The following is an 18,848-nucleotide window of genomic DNA, read 5'->3' as shown; positions in this document are numbered from 1 at the left end:
ATGATATTAGTGATGTGAGTTGCTGATGCTGACTGATGCTTAATGAAACTTTGGGAGATGATCTCAGAGCTTCTTGTTGCAATGCTTTCAAACAGAACATTTTACGAGATTTTGTTATTAAGGAAAAGTGACAACTAGAAGAACTGTGCAATTATAAAACTGTGCTATTTGGCTTCTTCTTTTTCACCATCCTCCTCATCTTGAACTCATGGGTCTAAATCCTGGAAAATGTCCAGCTCATTTAAACATGTGATACATTTCTATTGTGCTCTAAGATATTGTATCTGCTTATGTCATTTTTTATTTTTATCAGCTACACAAATTGTGCAATTCAACAACAACATTCTTTTTTACTTTCTTCATATTTTCCATAAAAACGGATGAGAGCAGGACATTTTATATATATATATATATATATATATATATATATATTAAAACATTCAGGGGTGTCAAAAATCACATATCATTTTTAGAAACCCAAACAATTTCTCCTCTTTTTATTAGAGGACATTATGAATTATTGTTTAAAATGTTTATTTGTTATAGTCACTTTTATGAAGGGCGCTAATACTTTTGCAGCGCATTGTAGAAATTAGGTAAACAGTTCTGATTTCATCTTAAATTTATTCAATTTTTCCACCTGAAAAAAGGAAAAAAGTATTCAACTAATATATTTTTTTGTGTATCATTTTTACAGACTTCCAAATTTTTTATTTTTTTAAAGATTGTACTTCTACATTTAAGTCATTCTAACAGAAGATGTTGATCAGGTGGGTTAGAAAATAAAAAGAACTGGCTGTTGATAATCCTAAACATCTTGGTTTTTTATTTAATTTTGATGAGTGAGAAAGTAAATCCTTTCCTTTTTTATTACACTTACGTCACTAAGATTAAGATTAAAATTAAGAACATCTTTTTCCTTCTGTAATTTCTCACCAGACCCAATGCACACAAAACAAAACTTTTTTTTCCAAAGACTTTTCACATCATTTTTGAAAAGCCATAAAAATTTGTAAAAAAAAAAAAAAATAATAATTTTTATTTTAATTTTGTCTTTTGATTTAATCATACAGTATGCAGCTTTTTATGCAAAACATAATTCCCTATTATTGATGCACTTCAGATGAACATTCAGAGCTGCTGTTTTGTGTAGCTCTTTGAAGCCTTTGTCCAGAAGATGCAATTAGAGCTGTAATCCTAACCATTAGCCGAGTAACAATACTTGTGAATCCACTGTAATCTTCACACCACAGTCTGCTCTGGAAGAGGAAGAAAAGCTCACCCTTAAACAGATGGCCTGAAGTCTAGGCGGACAGGAGGCCTGAACACCGAGAAGGCAATGCGGAGGCATATGGCCACAGCCCTATCCCCTGCCGACTGCTACATTCTGCTTTCTGGACACACATATATTCACACTTAAAAACTCTTTCTCACACTGGTCACAATGGTTTCTAGTCCTGGTTCTCAAAATATCCCCAGACTGCCGTTATACCTGCTGTAACACCTACATTTTGGATATTCGCTGTCATGGAAATTGTCATTCATCCTGCATCAGAGCATATACACTTTATTGCACATTCCACCTGTTGTTTCTTCTAGACAGAGGACATTCTGTATCTTCTAAATACCTTTTAAATAATAATTGGCTTGCGTAACACACTTTCCACAGCTTGGTATAACTCAGTATAGAAAACAAGATTGCTAATAGGCTGACAAGTCAAGACAGGTGTGTTGGGAGCAGAAAAAAAACACTTAAGGACGAGGATTGGGAATAACTACCGTGCCAGATACATGCATGCACTTTGTTGGACTTGTGCATGGTCCAGGCGTTTTGTCGCAGCAGTGTCTAGCAGATTGCAACGAAGGACCCCCCAGTGCCGTTTCCATCTGTACCTAAAGACCCACATGCCCTGACAATGAGGTGACCATGTCCCTGCCTGCACACAAACAGAGGGGTCGGCAGTAGTGTGTGTGTGTGTGTGTGTGTGTGTGTGAGAGAGAGGTGGGGAGGGGATATGCATGAGGCGAAACACATTAATAAGCTATAATATCAATCTCAAATGCCTTATCCATAATTTATTCCCTGTGCCAATTTATATGGTGTGGAAGCCTTTCGGGGGGGATTGGGGTGGTGTTTAGGGAGACTCTCATACATCACGATATTTTATTAGCTTTCCACCCTCCTCTCTCACTCTAGCTGGCCTTTCACTCTTCTTCTCTTTTTTTTTGTTGGCCCCTGTTTTGTCATGGTTGTTGTTCTGTTCAGCACAACTGGCCCCATAAAAAACTCCAAACAGCTTAATTGCTGGGTTGTAAAAGATTTGCATGTTCTGGATGGGGGCGGGTGGTGTTGCAGTGCGAGTTGGGGATCGAGTGGCTAGGGAAGGACAGGGATAATAGGAAGGGTGGGGATGAGACCAGAGACTGCATGGTTGGGGGAGGCCAAGAAAGAAACATCATCATCCTCATCAAGTGCAACACTGCCCGCACAAATGCCCGGCTGAATTCCCTTCTGAATTGCCACCAATTACGGGTTTGAGATCTGGTGAGGTCAGCAGCAGGGCTGTTACGATGAACCTAGGCATACATGCTCCGACTACTAAACAGCCTGCGATGAGAACGAGGGTGTCAAGAAGGAGTGAGTCTTTAATTACCTTCTGAGCTGGATCGCTATTATCATTCTGCAAGAAGTGAAGAAACACTCACAGTGTAGATATTGACCATTTAATCAGTATTAGGATATCAGCTGCTGGATCATTGCTGATTCTGAATTTGTGACATAACATAAATAGCATTTCAACTGAAGATTGAAGATTATCTGAAGATTATTAGTATGTATTAAAATGTAATAATTGTGCTAACTGTAATTATATCGCATATAAAGTTCTTCTAAAATGTTCAGTTTCTTGCATTTCATTAGATTTATGGGTTTAGCATTCTTGCATTTTTGAGTAAGTTTATGACAAAATGTACAGAATAAATATAAATGTGTATTATAAAGAAATAGAAAAGAAAAAGAAAAGAAAAGAAAAGAAAAGAAAAGAAAAGAAAAGAAAAGAAAAGAAAAGAAAAGAAAAGAAAAGAAAAGGACATTTAATAATATTTAATACATGTTAAATTTATTTATTTATATTTATTTATATATATTTATTTAATAAACAAATTTAATAAATGAACATTTTACACAGTTTAATCGTTTTATTTCTGGCTAAATATCAGTCAAGCGTGAAGATTAAGGATGGTCTATAGATTTTTTTTTCTTTCTCTTGGCACATTAATTTTTTAATCATTGTAATTTTATCATTTATAAATGATAACCTAATACATTTATTTATTTTTAAAATACCTGGAATTAGGTTCTCAATTCTTTTCAATTGCTTAGCAATTTATTTTTTTCTTGGCTAATACAAAATAAGTTTCTTGTGTGGATGTAAAAATGTAAGGTTAAAAGTAGCTACGTATTTGCAGAGAATTCGTTCAGCAATAATGCACAAATTCACTGCGGCCCAATCCATGCAGTAGAAGTGTATAATATACTGTTTTTTGAATCATATCATACTGGTGTTTGCAATATTGAAGCTACAAGGCAAATCACAATCAGATCCACTATTTACACTACTTTTTTTCCATCATTTTGGTGAAAATAATACACATTAGGAATGTTCCAGCAGTTGTGTACTGCAAGGCATATATTTCAGTTGTCATATGCAGCAATATGATTGCAGTGTATAATTCTGTCCGGTCGTATTATAGAGTATTATATTAGCATATATTTACATAAAACATGTCACTATTAAAAACAATCCTCAGCTTATCTTCAGCTTTAGAGAAACTTGATGTCGGTAGCAGACTGGCATGAGAGAGATGGATGTTGCCGATCTGCTGTATGTGTGATGGTCGGGGTGGGATGCGGGAACTAAGCCGCTGCTCTAAACCCATCAAACTGCCAGTGTGTTTAATTGTTGGCTCATCAACAGAGCGGCGTGTCCTCACTAAGCTCACTCATTACCACTGCACCGCCTTTACCCACAATCCATCACGCATGCACGAGGCTCCGCACGCCCAGCAGCCTGAGCAAAAGGCCCTCATAATTGCAATCATATATGTGAGGCTTTAGCGCGCGCCATACTGTACCATTAGTTTCACAAATAAGTAATAATTTGCTAATGACAACATTATGTTGAGTCAGTTTAGGGGCAATTAAAGTGAGTGATATTTACATATGCCTAATGAATCATGGCACCATGGCAGCTTGAGGGAGGCTCATGAATATTCATCCACGCATTCACAGCGGCCTGCCCGTAGTTTATAAACTGAATTATGGTTGATTTGCCCTTTTAAAAAATGAACACGGGCGCATCTCCCTCAAGGAGCGAATGAACAATAAAGGCTGATTATAAAAATGCTTTTGGTGGTAAACTGCCGGTGAGAAAATCAAAGGCTGATTTTTTTATAGACTTCCACAGCTTTATGGCAAAAACCCACACACACAGTTTAGTGTAAGGTATTAGAGAGCCCACCCCTTCCCTGTCCAGGCCTCGCAATCTTACTGTTGGCTGGCACATATCAGAGAGGTCAACTGTGTCACCCAGCAATCAGTGCCTAATAGCTTATAGAGAGCTGCTTTTCACCAAGTACCAGCTGCATAGCGGCCATCTAAACGAGGCGTAAATAGGGGTGTAATGCATTGACAATATCTGTATTTGTATTTGTTTCTATAGATAAATATTCATATCTGTATGCAGAACCAGAATTTCATTTTGTTTTTGCTTTTTTATGTATAAAAGATGGACTCTACTGGAAGCACAAAATAGAGATTAAAAAAACCCGGCTTATGCAATTATTATTTTTGTTCGTCCTTGCCTTTTATACTCTCGAAATAATTTCCTAGGTTCCAAAAATATAAGCAAACTAATAGCCTCAATTAATTGACCGAAACCCAGACAAGGCAGTTACTAAGGATGAATAAATGAGCGCAGTAAATAGGTTGTGCACTGAGACATCCACATTAAAAAATGTGCTTTTTAAAACTTGGTTTAAAAGTAAAAAACCTCTCACATGCTTGTGTGTATAGTTGTTATACTTGTCGCTAGTTTCAGCCCTGACCAGCTTCCTTTAAAAAAAAGTAAGAGATAATAATATGTTTCTTATTCAATATGTGTTCTTATAATTGTATAGGAATACATATTCATATTTCTTTATGTACATATGAATACATGTGTATTCTTATTCTTATGTATTAGTTATAAGAGATTATATAAGAGTGTATTATCTGTTCATGATAAGAATATTGTATGGCCATCTCAGCCTCCCCAGAGTTTTATTGTACGTAGGCCACACTGGTACTTTTTTGCCTCATGTACTCAAGTGTACTTGTTAAAAAAAAAAAAAAAGGAAAAAAAAAACCACCCTAAGTTTAGAGTTGCTAATTGGGCTCTTTTAATTGCAATATGTGTGTTTTGAACTGGTTCCATCCAATTCCCTGAGTAGATTATTAATTGTAAATGCCAACATCTGCCTTGCTGAAAGTAATTTGATCGGATGCTCTGGCACCTTGACCCCTCTTCAGAGCTCACTCAAACCAGCCTGTATGCATGATAGTGAACCAGTACACCTGTTTCAAATGGAACATGGTGTCTCCTTTTCTTTCTTTGTCATTTTTGATGGCTATAGGGCGCATTTTCAAAAATATCTGTATATATATTTTCTTTTAAATCCTTCAAAAGTTGTATGGATAATTAGGATTTTGTAGCTCCCTTGGAGGCTTCTGCTTGAAATCTTTACTGATATCGGGTCTTATACAAAACCTTCAAGATTTCCATTGAACAGGCTCTAGATTTAACCTTATTAGGGAAGTTTAATAAATTATAAAGGATTGTGTGATTCTTCCAGCAATCTATGAGGCAGAAATAAAAAACTGAGAGTCACTCTAAAAACACTTTGTCTTTGTAAACATGAATATCTTTTGATGAAAAATGTAACTACAATAAATAGAACAAAATGGACTGTAATAGTGATTGTTCCTAGATTATTACCGATATTATTAATAGTAGATTTCCAACATTTGTATTCCACCCTTTTTAAGCAGATTTAGATTAAACGATAAGGAGGGTATACTGTATGAAACAATGCTGCCCCCTAGTGGACTGACCCGGTTACACAGCTGTGTATTTCTTTCCACCGTATACACCGATCAGCCATAACATTATGAGCACTGACAGGTGAAGTGAATAACACTGATTATCTCCTCATCATGGCACCTGTTAGTGGGTGGGATATATTAGAGGCAGCAAATGAACATTTTGTCCTCAAAGTTGATGTATTAGAAGCAGGAAAAGCGTAAGGATTTGAGTAAGTTTGACAAGGACCAAATTGTGATGGCTAGATGACTGGATCAGAGCATCTCCAAAACTGCAGCTCTTGTGGGGTGTTCCCGGTCTGCAGTGGTCAGTATCTATCAAAAGTGGTCCAAGGAACGAACAGTAGTGAACTGGCAACAGGGTCATGGGCAGCCAAGGTTCACTGATGCATGTGGGGAGCGAAGGCTAGCCTGTGTGGTCCGACCTAACAGACGAGCTACTGTTGCTCAAACTGCTGAAGAAGTTAATGCTGGTTCTGATAGAAAGGTGTCAGAATACACAGTGCATCACAGTTTGTTGCATATGGGGCCACATAGCTGCAGATCATTCAGGGTGCACATGGTTTGAGTTTGAGGTGTTGACTTGGCCTCCAAATTCCCCAGATCTCAATCCAATCGAGCATCTGTGGGATGTGCTGGACAAACAGGTCCGATCCATGGAGGTCCATCTTGCAACTTAGAGGACTTAAAGGATCTGCTGCTAACATCTTCAGGGATCTAGTGGAGTCCATGCCTTTGAGGGGTCAGGGCTGTTTTGGCAGCAAAAGTGGGACCAACACAATATTAGGCAGGTGGTCATAATGTTATGGCTGATCAGTGTATATGTAATTTTGCAGAATACCTTCACTCTTATACTTCTGTGAACATCAGAAATGAGCAAATCTATATCAAATGATACATATCCAAGAATGCTGTATATTAAGCAATAGACTTTTCATATATAAACATCATCAGGACTGTATGGGACTAACCCAGGGACCTGTTTTAAACATATTGTCATTACTTTTGCGAGCATCTTCTTTTTTTCTTTTTGTCCAATGCTGAGATATTTTGCAAAGGATTACAGATGACTGTATATATGAATTGTTTTACTGTCTGTGAACTTTAACAGTCTTTACAACTGTATGCTCAGAGTACTTATTTGTACAGAGTACAGTGTCAGTATTGGTGACTGGTGGCAATGAAGCTTGTCAGTGAAGCAGATGTACAATTTTTTGAAAACGCAGAACATTTGGCAATTAAACTTTAAAAAAAAATTCACACAGCAAAGCCATAAGATACCTGAATGTTTGCATTTACTGACATTTTCATTAATCACGCTCAGATTTGAGTGGACAAGTGTTTTATTAAGGCAGGTGCACTTGTTTGGTGAAGCAGTTTCCATAAGACTTTAAGTTATCATGAGCCTAGATTTGTCTTCTAGTAGATATGGGACAGTAAGTATATATTGTCACTTTATTAGGAACTAGTGTGTACTACTCAATTTTTCATGACATGGATGTCCCCAGGTTGTGTTATTTGTGGAACTAGTTTGAGATGATTTGTGCTTCATGGCACATGATCCTGCTGCTAATCAAGTAGCCATTATATGATGGAAAATCTGATACTCAACAATACACAAAAAAGCTGTGGCATTTAAACAATGTTGAAATGGTATTAAAGAGCCAATGTGTGTCAGTGCATCCCCACACCATCCCCCTACCTTCACCACCACCCTAAACTATTGACACTAAACAGATTGGGTCTATGGATTCATGCTGTTGACTCCAGATTCTGGAGTATGGAGATTTGTCAGATCAAGCAACATTTGTTTCAATCTTCTTTCAAACTTCAGTTCAGTGAGTCTGATCTCTTACATTAACAAGATTCTTCATCCCACACTGATCCTCACTGGATGTTTTTTCACTTTATTTTTTTGTAAACTCCAGAGACTGGTATGTGTGAAAATCCTAGGGGATCAGCAGTTTCTGAAATACTCAAAAAAGCACATCTGGCACTAATAACCATGCCACAATCGAATGTTTGATGTGAAACTTAACTGAGACTGTTGACATGTATCTGCATGATGGTATGCGTTGTTCTACTGCCAAATAATTTGCTGACTGGATAATTGCAGGTGTGCTACAAGATAAGTGCTTCATTTGAGTTATCCAGACTTGCCCTTTCCAGTTATGTCTAGATTATTTCCCAATAAATTAACAATTAACAACAATAAATTAATGAATTATATAGACCTACACCGATCAGGCGTAACATTATGATCACCTGCCTAATATCGTGTTGGTCCCCCTTTTCCTGCCAAAACAGCCCCTATCCATTGAGGCATGGACTTTACTAGATCCCTGATGGTGTGCTGTGGTATCTGGCACCAAGATGTAAGCAGCAGATCCTTTAAGTCTCAACAGGACTTAACAGACGTACAGGACTTTTGATAGATACTAACCACTACAGACCGGGAACACCCCACAAGAGCTGCAGTTTTGGAAATGCTCTGATCCAGTCGTCTAGCCGTCACAATTTGCTCATTCTTCCTGCTTCTAACACATCAACTTTGAGGACAAAATGTTCACTTGCTGCCTAATATATCCCACCCACTAACAGGTGCCATGATAAGGAGATAATCAGTTTTATTCATGTCACTTCTCGGTGGTCATAATGTTACGCCTGATCAGTGTATTCCATACTTCTTTTACACTAGGGTAGTTAACTTAATCCCATTTCTTGATTAGGGATCTCCCAGATGAAACAACCCAAAGAATATTAGATTTAATGTGTGCATTTAAAGAATTTTTCTTTCTTCATTAAAGGTATATTATATATATATATATATATATATATATATAAAATATAGTCTCTAAGAATCTTTTTAACCAAATGCCACTTAGTACAAGAAAGATACAAATATGCTGGACATTTCTGGAAGTTCATCCATAGGCATAAACATTTCAGGGAATGGAGTCAGGCCATTGCTGTCCACTACGGTTTTAACTGTGTATGCTTTCAACTCAGCCTTTCCCACCAACACATCCGTGTGAATAACAGCTATCCTGGGCTCCTCATGGTAAGGCATGCCCATATCTCTCCCCAGCACAACATCATGGTTCTGCCCAGGCATCCAGAATGGGTATGAGACATACAGTCTCTCCAGCCTCCTCACTGTGAAGTAGTGAACAGACAGCGAAGCACCTCCTGCTGAGTTGCACTTGGCCAGAGCCAGGTGGCGGACCTCTGAGTTGTTCAGCAGGCGTGCAACGTTGAGTGGTGAAGTGTACCACACTGTCAGACGCTTGTAAGTCACTGTGCTGGGGCTGTCGCTGTGCTCCAGCAGGGAGAATGGATGGTTGTGACAAACACACTCACTGGAGTTGATAATGCTGCAGGCTACCAGGTCCTGCATGCAGGTACAGATGATGATGTGGTGCTCACTCACACTGGCCAGAGTAAACTCAGCACGCAGGATCGCCGGCATGACCAGAGACAAGACACAGTACAGAGCAACAGCGCCCATATGACCCAAAAGATTCATCTCTGTCATTGTTGCAAAGCTAGAATTGCAAGGGTTAGGTTTTTGCAGCCTTGCTGCTACGTTCCACTGAGAGTTATGTCTTTCTGTTAGGTTGCATGTAGTAACCTGTCTAAATGGCTTTGTCCTACTGAAAATTATAGAAAAACTTCTGTAGGGATGCTGACAGTGAGAGCGCTGCCATAAACAGCTGGCATGGCCTCAGACAGGCACCAGAGTAGGGTCTTCTGCGAATGATAATAAGAACACAGATATTATAAATATAAGCAGTGATGGATGTTGGTGATATCTGATCGCAGTCCAAAATCTAATACAAAGCAGACAATGAAACATTAGATATATGCAAACACAATGTATTTAAGCCAACAGCACACAAGCAATTATACTTTTTCATGTCTTTTTTGAACGCATCCCATTAAACTTTTACAGTGTTGTGGAAAAAGTAGTGGAAAATTGGAATTAATAGCTAGCTGATCCTCCTTTGGCAGCAACAACTTCAACCAAGCATTTCCTGTAGCTGCGGATTAGACTTGCAGAATATTCAGAAGGAATTTTGGATCAATCTATCTTACAAAAACTGCTTCAGCTCAGCCTCTCTCTCTTCATATTCAAATTCTTAGGGTGTCTGTTGTAAACAGCTCTCTTGAGGTCATTCCACAGCATCTCTGCTGGGTTAAGGTCTGGGCTCTGACTCAAGTGTGCAGAAATGGTTTTTTTGGAAACCAGCAGCTTTCTTAGTGGTGTCCTGCCATGGATACCATGCATATTTAATGTTTTCTGTGAACTAGAGTCATGAACAGAGATGATAACCAGTTCCAGCGAAGTCTTTAGCTGTTACTCTAGGGTTCTTTTTTTACCTTGTTGACAATTGTGTGGTTTGCCCCTTTTTTAGTCATCTTGGCTGGACGGCTATTTCTACGGAGAGAAGCCACAGTACGTCTCCATTTCTATAGACAATTTATTTCACAACAGTGAAAATGTGAACAGATATATCAGCTTCAAGGTTTCATCAGTCTACAGTCTGGGCTAGAAAGAAATCAGCCTTACACAAATTTGTGGTTCTGTTTTGCTTAATTCTACAAAAATACAAGACTTTAAGACTTTTGCTCACAACAAATAAACGGACATGGGTGCCAAAAATGAAAACTTATACTGATGTCAAGAAGTGTTTAACCCTACATGCCTGAATATAAGATTAATGTCCATACTATAATACGCTTCTGTTACGTGGTTATGCGAGGTTTTTCAACTAAATTCCATTCACCCCAAAGACTTCCGCTTGTGTCTTTATTTGTCACAGAAAGCCTTTGCTGTTATGGGAAAAAGGCCAGATGTAGAACCGCCGATGGAAATGGAATTTCACTTGGTCTGGCTCACTCTTCATGACTAGGACATTCACTTGGCTGTTTTTGTGCAATGAAAAACCTGCACATGGCAAATTGCTGTTTATTCTGTTCCAGGTCCAGGGGATAGAACACACACTGCTTGCCCTCATTTTCTCCCTTGACTCATGCTGGGACCACATGTGCAAGGCCGCACACAAGATTTGCTCTCTATCATAAATACACACACACACACACACACACACACACGCACACACATTCATAGTATGTTATTTTTTCTAACCGCCTCTTAACCACTCTATATATATATATATACAGTATATGTCGCCAACACTGAGACAACACTAACAGGGGAGTATCCTTGCATAATCTGACTCACACATCAACATTTCTATCTACGTCTGACTCATTAGTTATTCCATTCCCCTTCGATTCCATTGTAACAATCTTCCTAACAGCAAAACAACTTAAGCTTATCGCTTTCCAAACTTTTAAAAAACTCTCCAGAATCTTTTTACAGGAAAGCCTGTTGTGATAGCTGCCAAAAACAATAATTAGGATACCACAAACTGAGAAGACTCTTTATCTTTGTATAAAGCGTAAACTTAATATATGAATTATCTTACACTCATTAAGGATAATGTCATTTTTGTTAAAGGATATCCAGCTGGGGATGCATTAGATTAGATTTCTTAAATACCTTCACCTCGACATCGAGCAAAGCTACAGTTAACAGTTAGTTATGCAGCAGTATGAGAGAGAGAGAGAGAGAGAGAGAGAGAGAGAAAGAAAGAAAGAAAGAAAGAAAGAAAGAAAGAAAGAAAGAAAGAAAGAAAGAAAGAAAGACTACCTGCTATGCTTTATCAATGCAGAAATGTCCAGCACAATTCCTGTTCCCAGTCCGAGGATCTAAGAGACTGATGAGGAATGTGGGAAGTTTCGAAGTTTTCACTGGACTCAGTGAATCTGCAGTGCTTGCCAAAGCCACAGACAGTGTCCTCAGCATCTTGCTATGCATGACCGGCCAAGTAAAGCAGGAAAACGTAAACTACGGATGGAACAACATGAGGCAGTCGCTCACATGTATGACGTCAGTGCAGATAAATTAAAACACCCACTGACCTCTAAAGCAGGATTTGCCTTTGGGTAATAGAAAAGTTGAATTAAAATATATATATATAGCAACAATTTTATGGTCTATTATATGCATGCGCAGTGATTCATTTTGGCTCAGAAAGTGTGCAGCATGACAACCATTGTATTTGAGATTTGGGATTTAGCCAGACCACATGACGGGGGTTTGGAGGTGGTGCAATCTAACAGACTTTAGACTTACTGTTTTGACTCATTGTACTGAATTCCCAAAGCTATGAGATAAACACTGTGAAAGCACATTTTTTAATTTAAAGAAATATTAATCCAGATAATGTTAAATATCTGTCTATCTATCTATCTATCTATCTATCTATCTATCTATCTATCTATCTATCTATCTATCTATCTATCTATCTATCTATCTATCTATATGTCTGGTCTGTCTATATATATATATATATATATATATATATATATACATATATATATATATATATATATATATATATATATATATATATATATATATATATATATATATACTCACAAAAAGTTAAGAATATTTGGCTTTTGGGTGAAATTTATGGAAAATGTAAAAACTTCATGCTACAGTGATATTATATCATGAAACTAGGGTATTTAAGTAGAAGCATGCAATGGTGATTTCCTCATCTCAAATAATTTATTGAAACAAAAGCCAGCAACAGTGGTGGGTATACCACAACAAAAAATGTCAATGTCTCAGTAATTTGTCATGTGCCCTTGACCATCAATTACAGCTTGACAACGATGTCTCATGCTGTTCACGAGTCGACTTATTGTCTACTGAGGCATGGCATTCCACTCTTCTTGAAGGGCGGCCCTCAGGTCATTGAGGTTCTGGAGTGCAAGAAGTGTAAACGGTTTCGAATGGTCTGACGTGACACTTGGGTGCCTCTGACATCCCTTAAATGTGCCTGGAGTTGAGTGGCATTCATCATCCGGTTCTGCAGGGCACTGGTCACAATGAAGCAGTCATCAACGTGGGATGTGGCCAAAGGATGTCCACTTCTATGCCTTTCTGTGACTCTTCCAGTCTTCCAGAAATTTCACCCAAAAGTGAATATGTCTATATATATATATATATATTTCAATTAGACACTGACCAGGCATAACATTATGATTGTTTTGGTTCCTCTTTTGCTGCCAAAATACAACTATATGTCTATATGTCTGTCTGTCTGTCTGTCTATCTATCTATCTATCTATCTATCTATCTATCTATCTATCTATCTATCTATCTATCTATCTATCTATCTATCTATCAGCAGTAATGCAGATTTCTGTAGTATAGTGAGATTTTCTGGTTAAAAATGCCGGGAAACCCCCTTTCTGGTGACACATCTTGAGGGTGGGAGTAAATTCCAGAGAAGTGATTTGGAATAGATTGTTTTAGGCAATTTTCTTTTCTTTTTCTTTCTTTCTTTTTTTCCAGCATTTTTCAAGCATGGATCAAGTCTCTGTCTTGTGTCCTTGTTTGCTACTCTACTCCAGCAACAGTTATGTGTCAGGTAAGACAAGTGAAGCAAAAAAAAAAAAACAAGATTACCTTTAAAGCTATCAGAACATATGAAAACAGCAATTATTAACAACATATTAACACAACTCCAAAATTGTTTCTTTATATATTTACTAAAGAATTCTGTAAAACAGCTGAGGATCAGCGGAATATAACGCTTAAATATATTAAATATGTTTCATCCACTGAGTTTAGAATGGGAAATGTAAAAAAATAATAATAATAATAACCATGGGTGGAACAACTTACTGAAATGATATTCATGAATACACTAAATCTGTTTAATATCTCTTTTTTTAATTTTATTTTTTGTATAATCTTGTATAAATCCGCACAGAGTTTTTTGTGTGTATTTACTTGCATGCAAGAAGCACCAAATACAGCAAGGAAACTATTGGATAATAATAATAATTATTATTATTATTATTATTATTATTATTATTATTACACACACACATTCTTACACACACACACACACACATTCTTACACACCTACAGCAACTGGCAATTTATTCTTAGGCAATCCACCTAGTGTCAAATTTTTGGAAGATGGAAATAAAAACGAACTAATTGTCTGAGCTCAACAATAAAACTGATATCATTCACTTTAATTCATTTTATTCATTTCAATAAAAATCTGTGTTCGTCGAGCGCCCCCTAGTGACAAGACCCCAGAGCATGTGTTTGAATGAGCCCTGATGCACTTACACATTTGACCAGCAGATGTCGCTACTGTTATGGTTTTAGACACTTGATCGGTTTCTCCGGTGATCTGTTCCAAACTTCAGTCATTACTGATAACAGGAAAATAATATATCCCAAAACCAAGATCCAAAATCAACAAAAACAAACAAAAAATGTAATAAAGTGATGCAGACATCTTAATTTTAATTTATCTGCTCAATAATAGGTGATTTCGATTATAGAGATTGACATTAATTTCTGTGTTAAAAATAATCAGAGAAATAATGTGAAGAATTCCATATATATATATATATATATATATATATATATATATATATATATATATATATATATATATATACTCTGGTGCCAAGATGTTTGAGTTTGATATACTCTGGTGCCAAGATGTTGCCAAGATGAGTGCCAAGATCCTTTAGTCCTGTAAGTTGTGAGGTGGGTCCTCCAAGGATCGGACTTGTTTGTTCAGCACATTCCGATGCTCGATTGGATTGAGATCTTGGGAATTTGAAAGCCAAAACAACACCTCAAATTCATTGTTGTGCTCATCGAACTATTCCTGAACCATTTTTGCTTTGTGACACGTCACATTATCCTGCTGAAAGAGGCCACAGCCATTAGGGAATTGGTCTGCAACAATGCTTAGGTAGGTGGTACGTGTCAAAGTAACATCCACATGGATGGTACAACCCAAGGTTTCCCAGCAGAACATTGCCCAAAGCATGAAGCTGCCTCCAAAGGTTTGCCTTCGCTCCCCACATTCACCACTGTTCCTTCCTTGGACCACTTTTGATAGATACTGACCACTGCAGACCGGGAACACCTCCAGAAGAGCTGCAGTTTTGGAGATGTTCTGATCCAGTCCTCTAGCCATCACAGTTTGGCCCTTTTCAAACTCTTTACGCTTGCCCATTTTTTCTGCTTCTAACACACCAACTTTGAGTACAAAATGTTGACTTGCTGTCTAATATATCCCACCCACTAACAGAGAAAGAGAGAGAGAGAGAGAGAGTTTGTAGTGTAAACAGCTAATAAACTAAAAAAAAGTGAGTAAAAATGGAAGCTGGTATTGTAAAGACTGGGAGTGAGACACAGGGGATGTTGAAATGGATATAAAGTGACATTTTTCAGCCCACTGTCATTACACAAGCCTGAATGTAATAGAGCTGGTTCACTAAAAGCCTCACATTATCTGGCTTTCTTAAGTAATAAAATAAACATTGATTAAATATATTGATTTATGATGTAAAGCTTGGCATTCAGACAGTTCAACACTTGCGTTTATATACCTGGCCTGGAGCAACATCACCATTTCTGTATCCACCCTCATTGCCTTTGCCAATATTAAGGTTAGAAGGAAGAGCAGAACTAATATTTATTCCAGTTTCACTTTTTTGTTTTCTCAGATACCTTGTCAACAAATACAAGTATCTAACTGAACTTTCCACCTGAGTAGATTTCGGTTTCATTCCAGTACACACAGTTTCTATAATTTGGTGATCAAATGACTCTGACTCTGACTGAGGTTTTTAAACACCTGAGGTTTTGTCAGTGCATTTCAAAGAGCTATAATTTACTGTAAGAATCATGATTCACAAATATTTACTTATGGAAAAAAAAAAAAAAAAAGTAAATAGTTAATAATAAAAATAATGATACAATAAAAATAACTCATTTGCAATTAATGCAGAAAATGTTTAATATAAATTAAAGGCAAAGTATATATTGAACTGAATGAGGACTGGATTGAGTAATAATATTGTTATTTTTTCTATACATTTTGACACAGCAGTAGAAACCAAAAGCTTGGCATGAGGAAGAAAAAAGGGGGAACTCTTCTGTGATTTTTTTTTAATGGTCAGTCTTGATAGTGAGCTTGAAGCTGTAAGCTGACCCATGCCTTCGAGCAAAGTACATGCGCTTCCACTGTATTGACTGGTGTAGGTTGTCAGTTCTTTCACAGAGATGAACAATACACCCCCAAATGTGGGAAACAATAATATTATTAGTACTTAGGTTTCAGCTATAAAACTCAGACCTGGATTGAAAAGAATACTTTTCTCCCTGGCCTCCCAAAGAAAAAGTCATTCGACCATGATTGTGCCATGAATAATTACACAGGATTGTGTTTAATGATAGGAAGCGCAAGACATATATGCATATAAGCACAATATAAGCAAAATGTCTTGTTTGTTTTATTTGATTTCTTGTACACTATATTGCCAAAAGTTTTGGGACGCCCCATCCATGTCTTTATGGACCTTGCTTTGTGCACTGGTGTACAGTCATGTTGGAACAGGAAGTGGCCATCACCAAACTGTTCCCACAAAGTTGGGAACAAGAAATTGTCCAAAATGTCTTGGTATGCTGAAGCATTAAGAGTTCCTTTCACTGGAATCAAGCCCCACCCCTGAAAAACAACACCTGAATTCACTGATTTGGAGGGGTGTCCCAAAACTTTTGGCAATATAATGTATATTCACACGTTTGTAGATAATAATCTGCATCATAGTAACTTTACTATTCAAGTTTTAAAGAACCCAGTTTTGTTTTGTTTTGTTTTTATTTATCATTCATTCATTCATCAGTAAACACTGAATCACATTCAGTGGAATCTGCCGTTTATTCCGAAAATAGCCGATGTGACTAAATACTTTTGGGAAGTGAGAGGAAAACGGATTTTCCAGCAGAAACTCACACTGAAATAGGGAGAACATGTGAAACTCCACACAAAAAGTAATCCAAGCTCATAATCAGATCAGGGACACTGGAGCTATAAGGCTGTAAGGCAGACATGTGACCAGCTGTCTTAAATAGACATGTCTGAGATGGCATTTTCTATAGTGTTTACACCATCGCCTTTAATCACAAGCACTTACTTTAAAAACTGAAAGAGAAAAAAAAATCAGGTATAGAAAATATCGGCTGAAGAAAGAAATGAAATAGAGCCGAGATTGCAAGCCAGGCCTTCTCGTCCAACATCAGTGCCTCACCTCACAAATGCACTTCTAGTGGAATGGTCAACAATTCCTGTAAACACACTCCTAAACCTTGTGGAAAGCTTTCCCAGAAGAGTTGAAGCTGTTATAGCTGCAAAGGGTGCGCCAACTCTTATATTTCATTCATGTGCATAAAAAGGCAGACGTCACAGCTTTGGCCTGGCTCACAGTCTCTGCTCTAATTCATTCCAAAGGTGCTCTATCGGGTTGAGGTCAGGACTCTTTATGAACCTTGCTTTGTGCACTGGTGTGCAGTCATGTTGGAACAGGAAGGGGTCAGCCCCAAACTGTTCCCACAAAGTTGGGACCATGAAATTGTCCAAAATGTCTTGGTATGCTGAAGCATTAAGAGTTCCTTTCACTGGAACTAAGAAGTCTGAAAAACAACACCTGAATTCAATGATTTGGAAGGGTGTCCCAAAACTTTTGGCAAAATAGTGTATAATTCAATCTGATTCAAATGAAAAGCAATCCGGTTCAAAAATGAAAGACCACATATGGACAAGAAGATGGCCAACACTGAAATACTCATATAAGAGGAATATTGTATATATAGCTACATGAATAGTCTTAATTGTAGTAATCATCACTCTTCTTCTTCTTTCGGCTTTTCCCTTCAGGGGTGGCCACAGCGAATCATCTCTCTCCACCTATCCCTATCTTCAGCATCCTCAACACTTGCACCCACTAGCTTCATATCCTCATTTATTACATCCATATACCTCCTCTTTGGCCTTCCTCCTTGCCTCCTGCCTGGCAGCTCCATGTCCAACATTCTCCTACCAATATACTCACTCTCCCTCCTCTGAACATGTCCAAACCATCATAATCTGGCCTCCCTAACTTTGTCCCCAAACGTCCGACATGAGCTGTCCCTCTGATGTACTCGGTCCTAATCCTGTCCAACCTTGTCACTCCCAAAGAGAACCTCAACATCTTCAGCTCTGCTGCCTCCAGCTTTGACTCCTGTCTCTTCCTCAGTGACACTGCCTCTAAACCATACAGCATGGCCAGTCTCACCACTGTCTTGTACACCTTCCCTTTGATTCTCACCGATATTTTTCTACTGACAATCCGCATGAATGAATTTGGCAATGTTTTACGCCGGATGCCATTCCTGACGCAACCCTGTCTATTTATCCGGGCTTGGGACCAGCACAGAAGTCACTGGGCTGTCACCCCCCATGGCTAGATTGTAGTACTCATCACTAATCATTGCAAATTTGGTTTGTTCTAACAATAACTTGGAAGCGGGCAGACTAGGATCTGACCTATTATGCTGTGTTATGTTATATTTATGTTTTAATATCACAAGCTGACATTTCATTGTTTGTACAATTCAGTGAAACAGGAAGCAACTAAATTTAGGACCTGGCATTGTGTGCACGTGCTAATTTATGGTGCTTTTCGTTTGCTATTTGGAGTTCTGGACATAATAAAAAATAATGCTTTTTGTTTTTTGTTGCATGCTTGAAGGATACACTGACCA

At 37.8% G+C, this 18,848-nt stretch overlaps 1 protein-coding gene across 1 annotated transcript; it reads right to left on the bottom strand.

The window, feature by feature from the left end:
- Positions 1 to 6,411: 6,411 nt before the first annotated feature.
- Positions 6,412 to 12,221, bottom strand: si:ch73-52p7.1 (uncharacterized protein LOC100321084 homolog). Its single transcript, XM_058386837.1, has 2 exons — positions 11,856 to 12,221; positions 6,412 to 9,889 (listed from the first exon to the last, which is right to left on the bottom strand). The coding sequence occupies exon 2, from the start codon at positions 9,672 to 9,674 to the stop codon at positions 9,021 to 9,023; it is 654 nt and encodes a 217-aa protein (XP_058242820.1). The 5' UTR covers positions 9,675 to 9,889; positions 11,856 to 12,221; the 3' UTR covers positions 6,412 to 9,020.
- Positions 12,222 to 18,848: the final 6,627 nt, after the last annotated feature.

The sequence above is a fragment of the Hemibagrus wyckioides genome, linkage group LG03 (assembly GCF_019097595.1).
Source record: "Hemibagrus wyckioides isolate EC202008001 linkage group LG03, SWU_Hwy_1.0, whole genome shotgun sequence".
NCBI classification, from domain to species: domain Eukaryota; kingdom Metazoa; phylum Chordata; class Actinopteri; order Siluriformes; family Bagridae; genus Hemibagrus; species Hemibagrus wyckioides.
Note: the sequence above shows the minus strand (reverse complement) of the source record. Positions and strands in the feature narration are given on the sequence as shown.

What these genes read in the sequence shown, in the direction of transcription:
- si:ch73-52p7.1 (XM_058386837.1), bottom strand. Translation starts at nt 9,674, where the DNA reads ATGACAGAGATGAATCTTTTGGGTCATATGGGCGCTGTTGCTCTGTAC.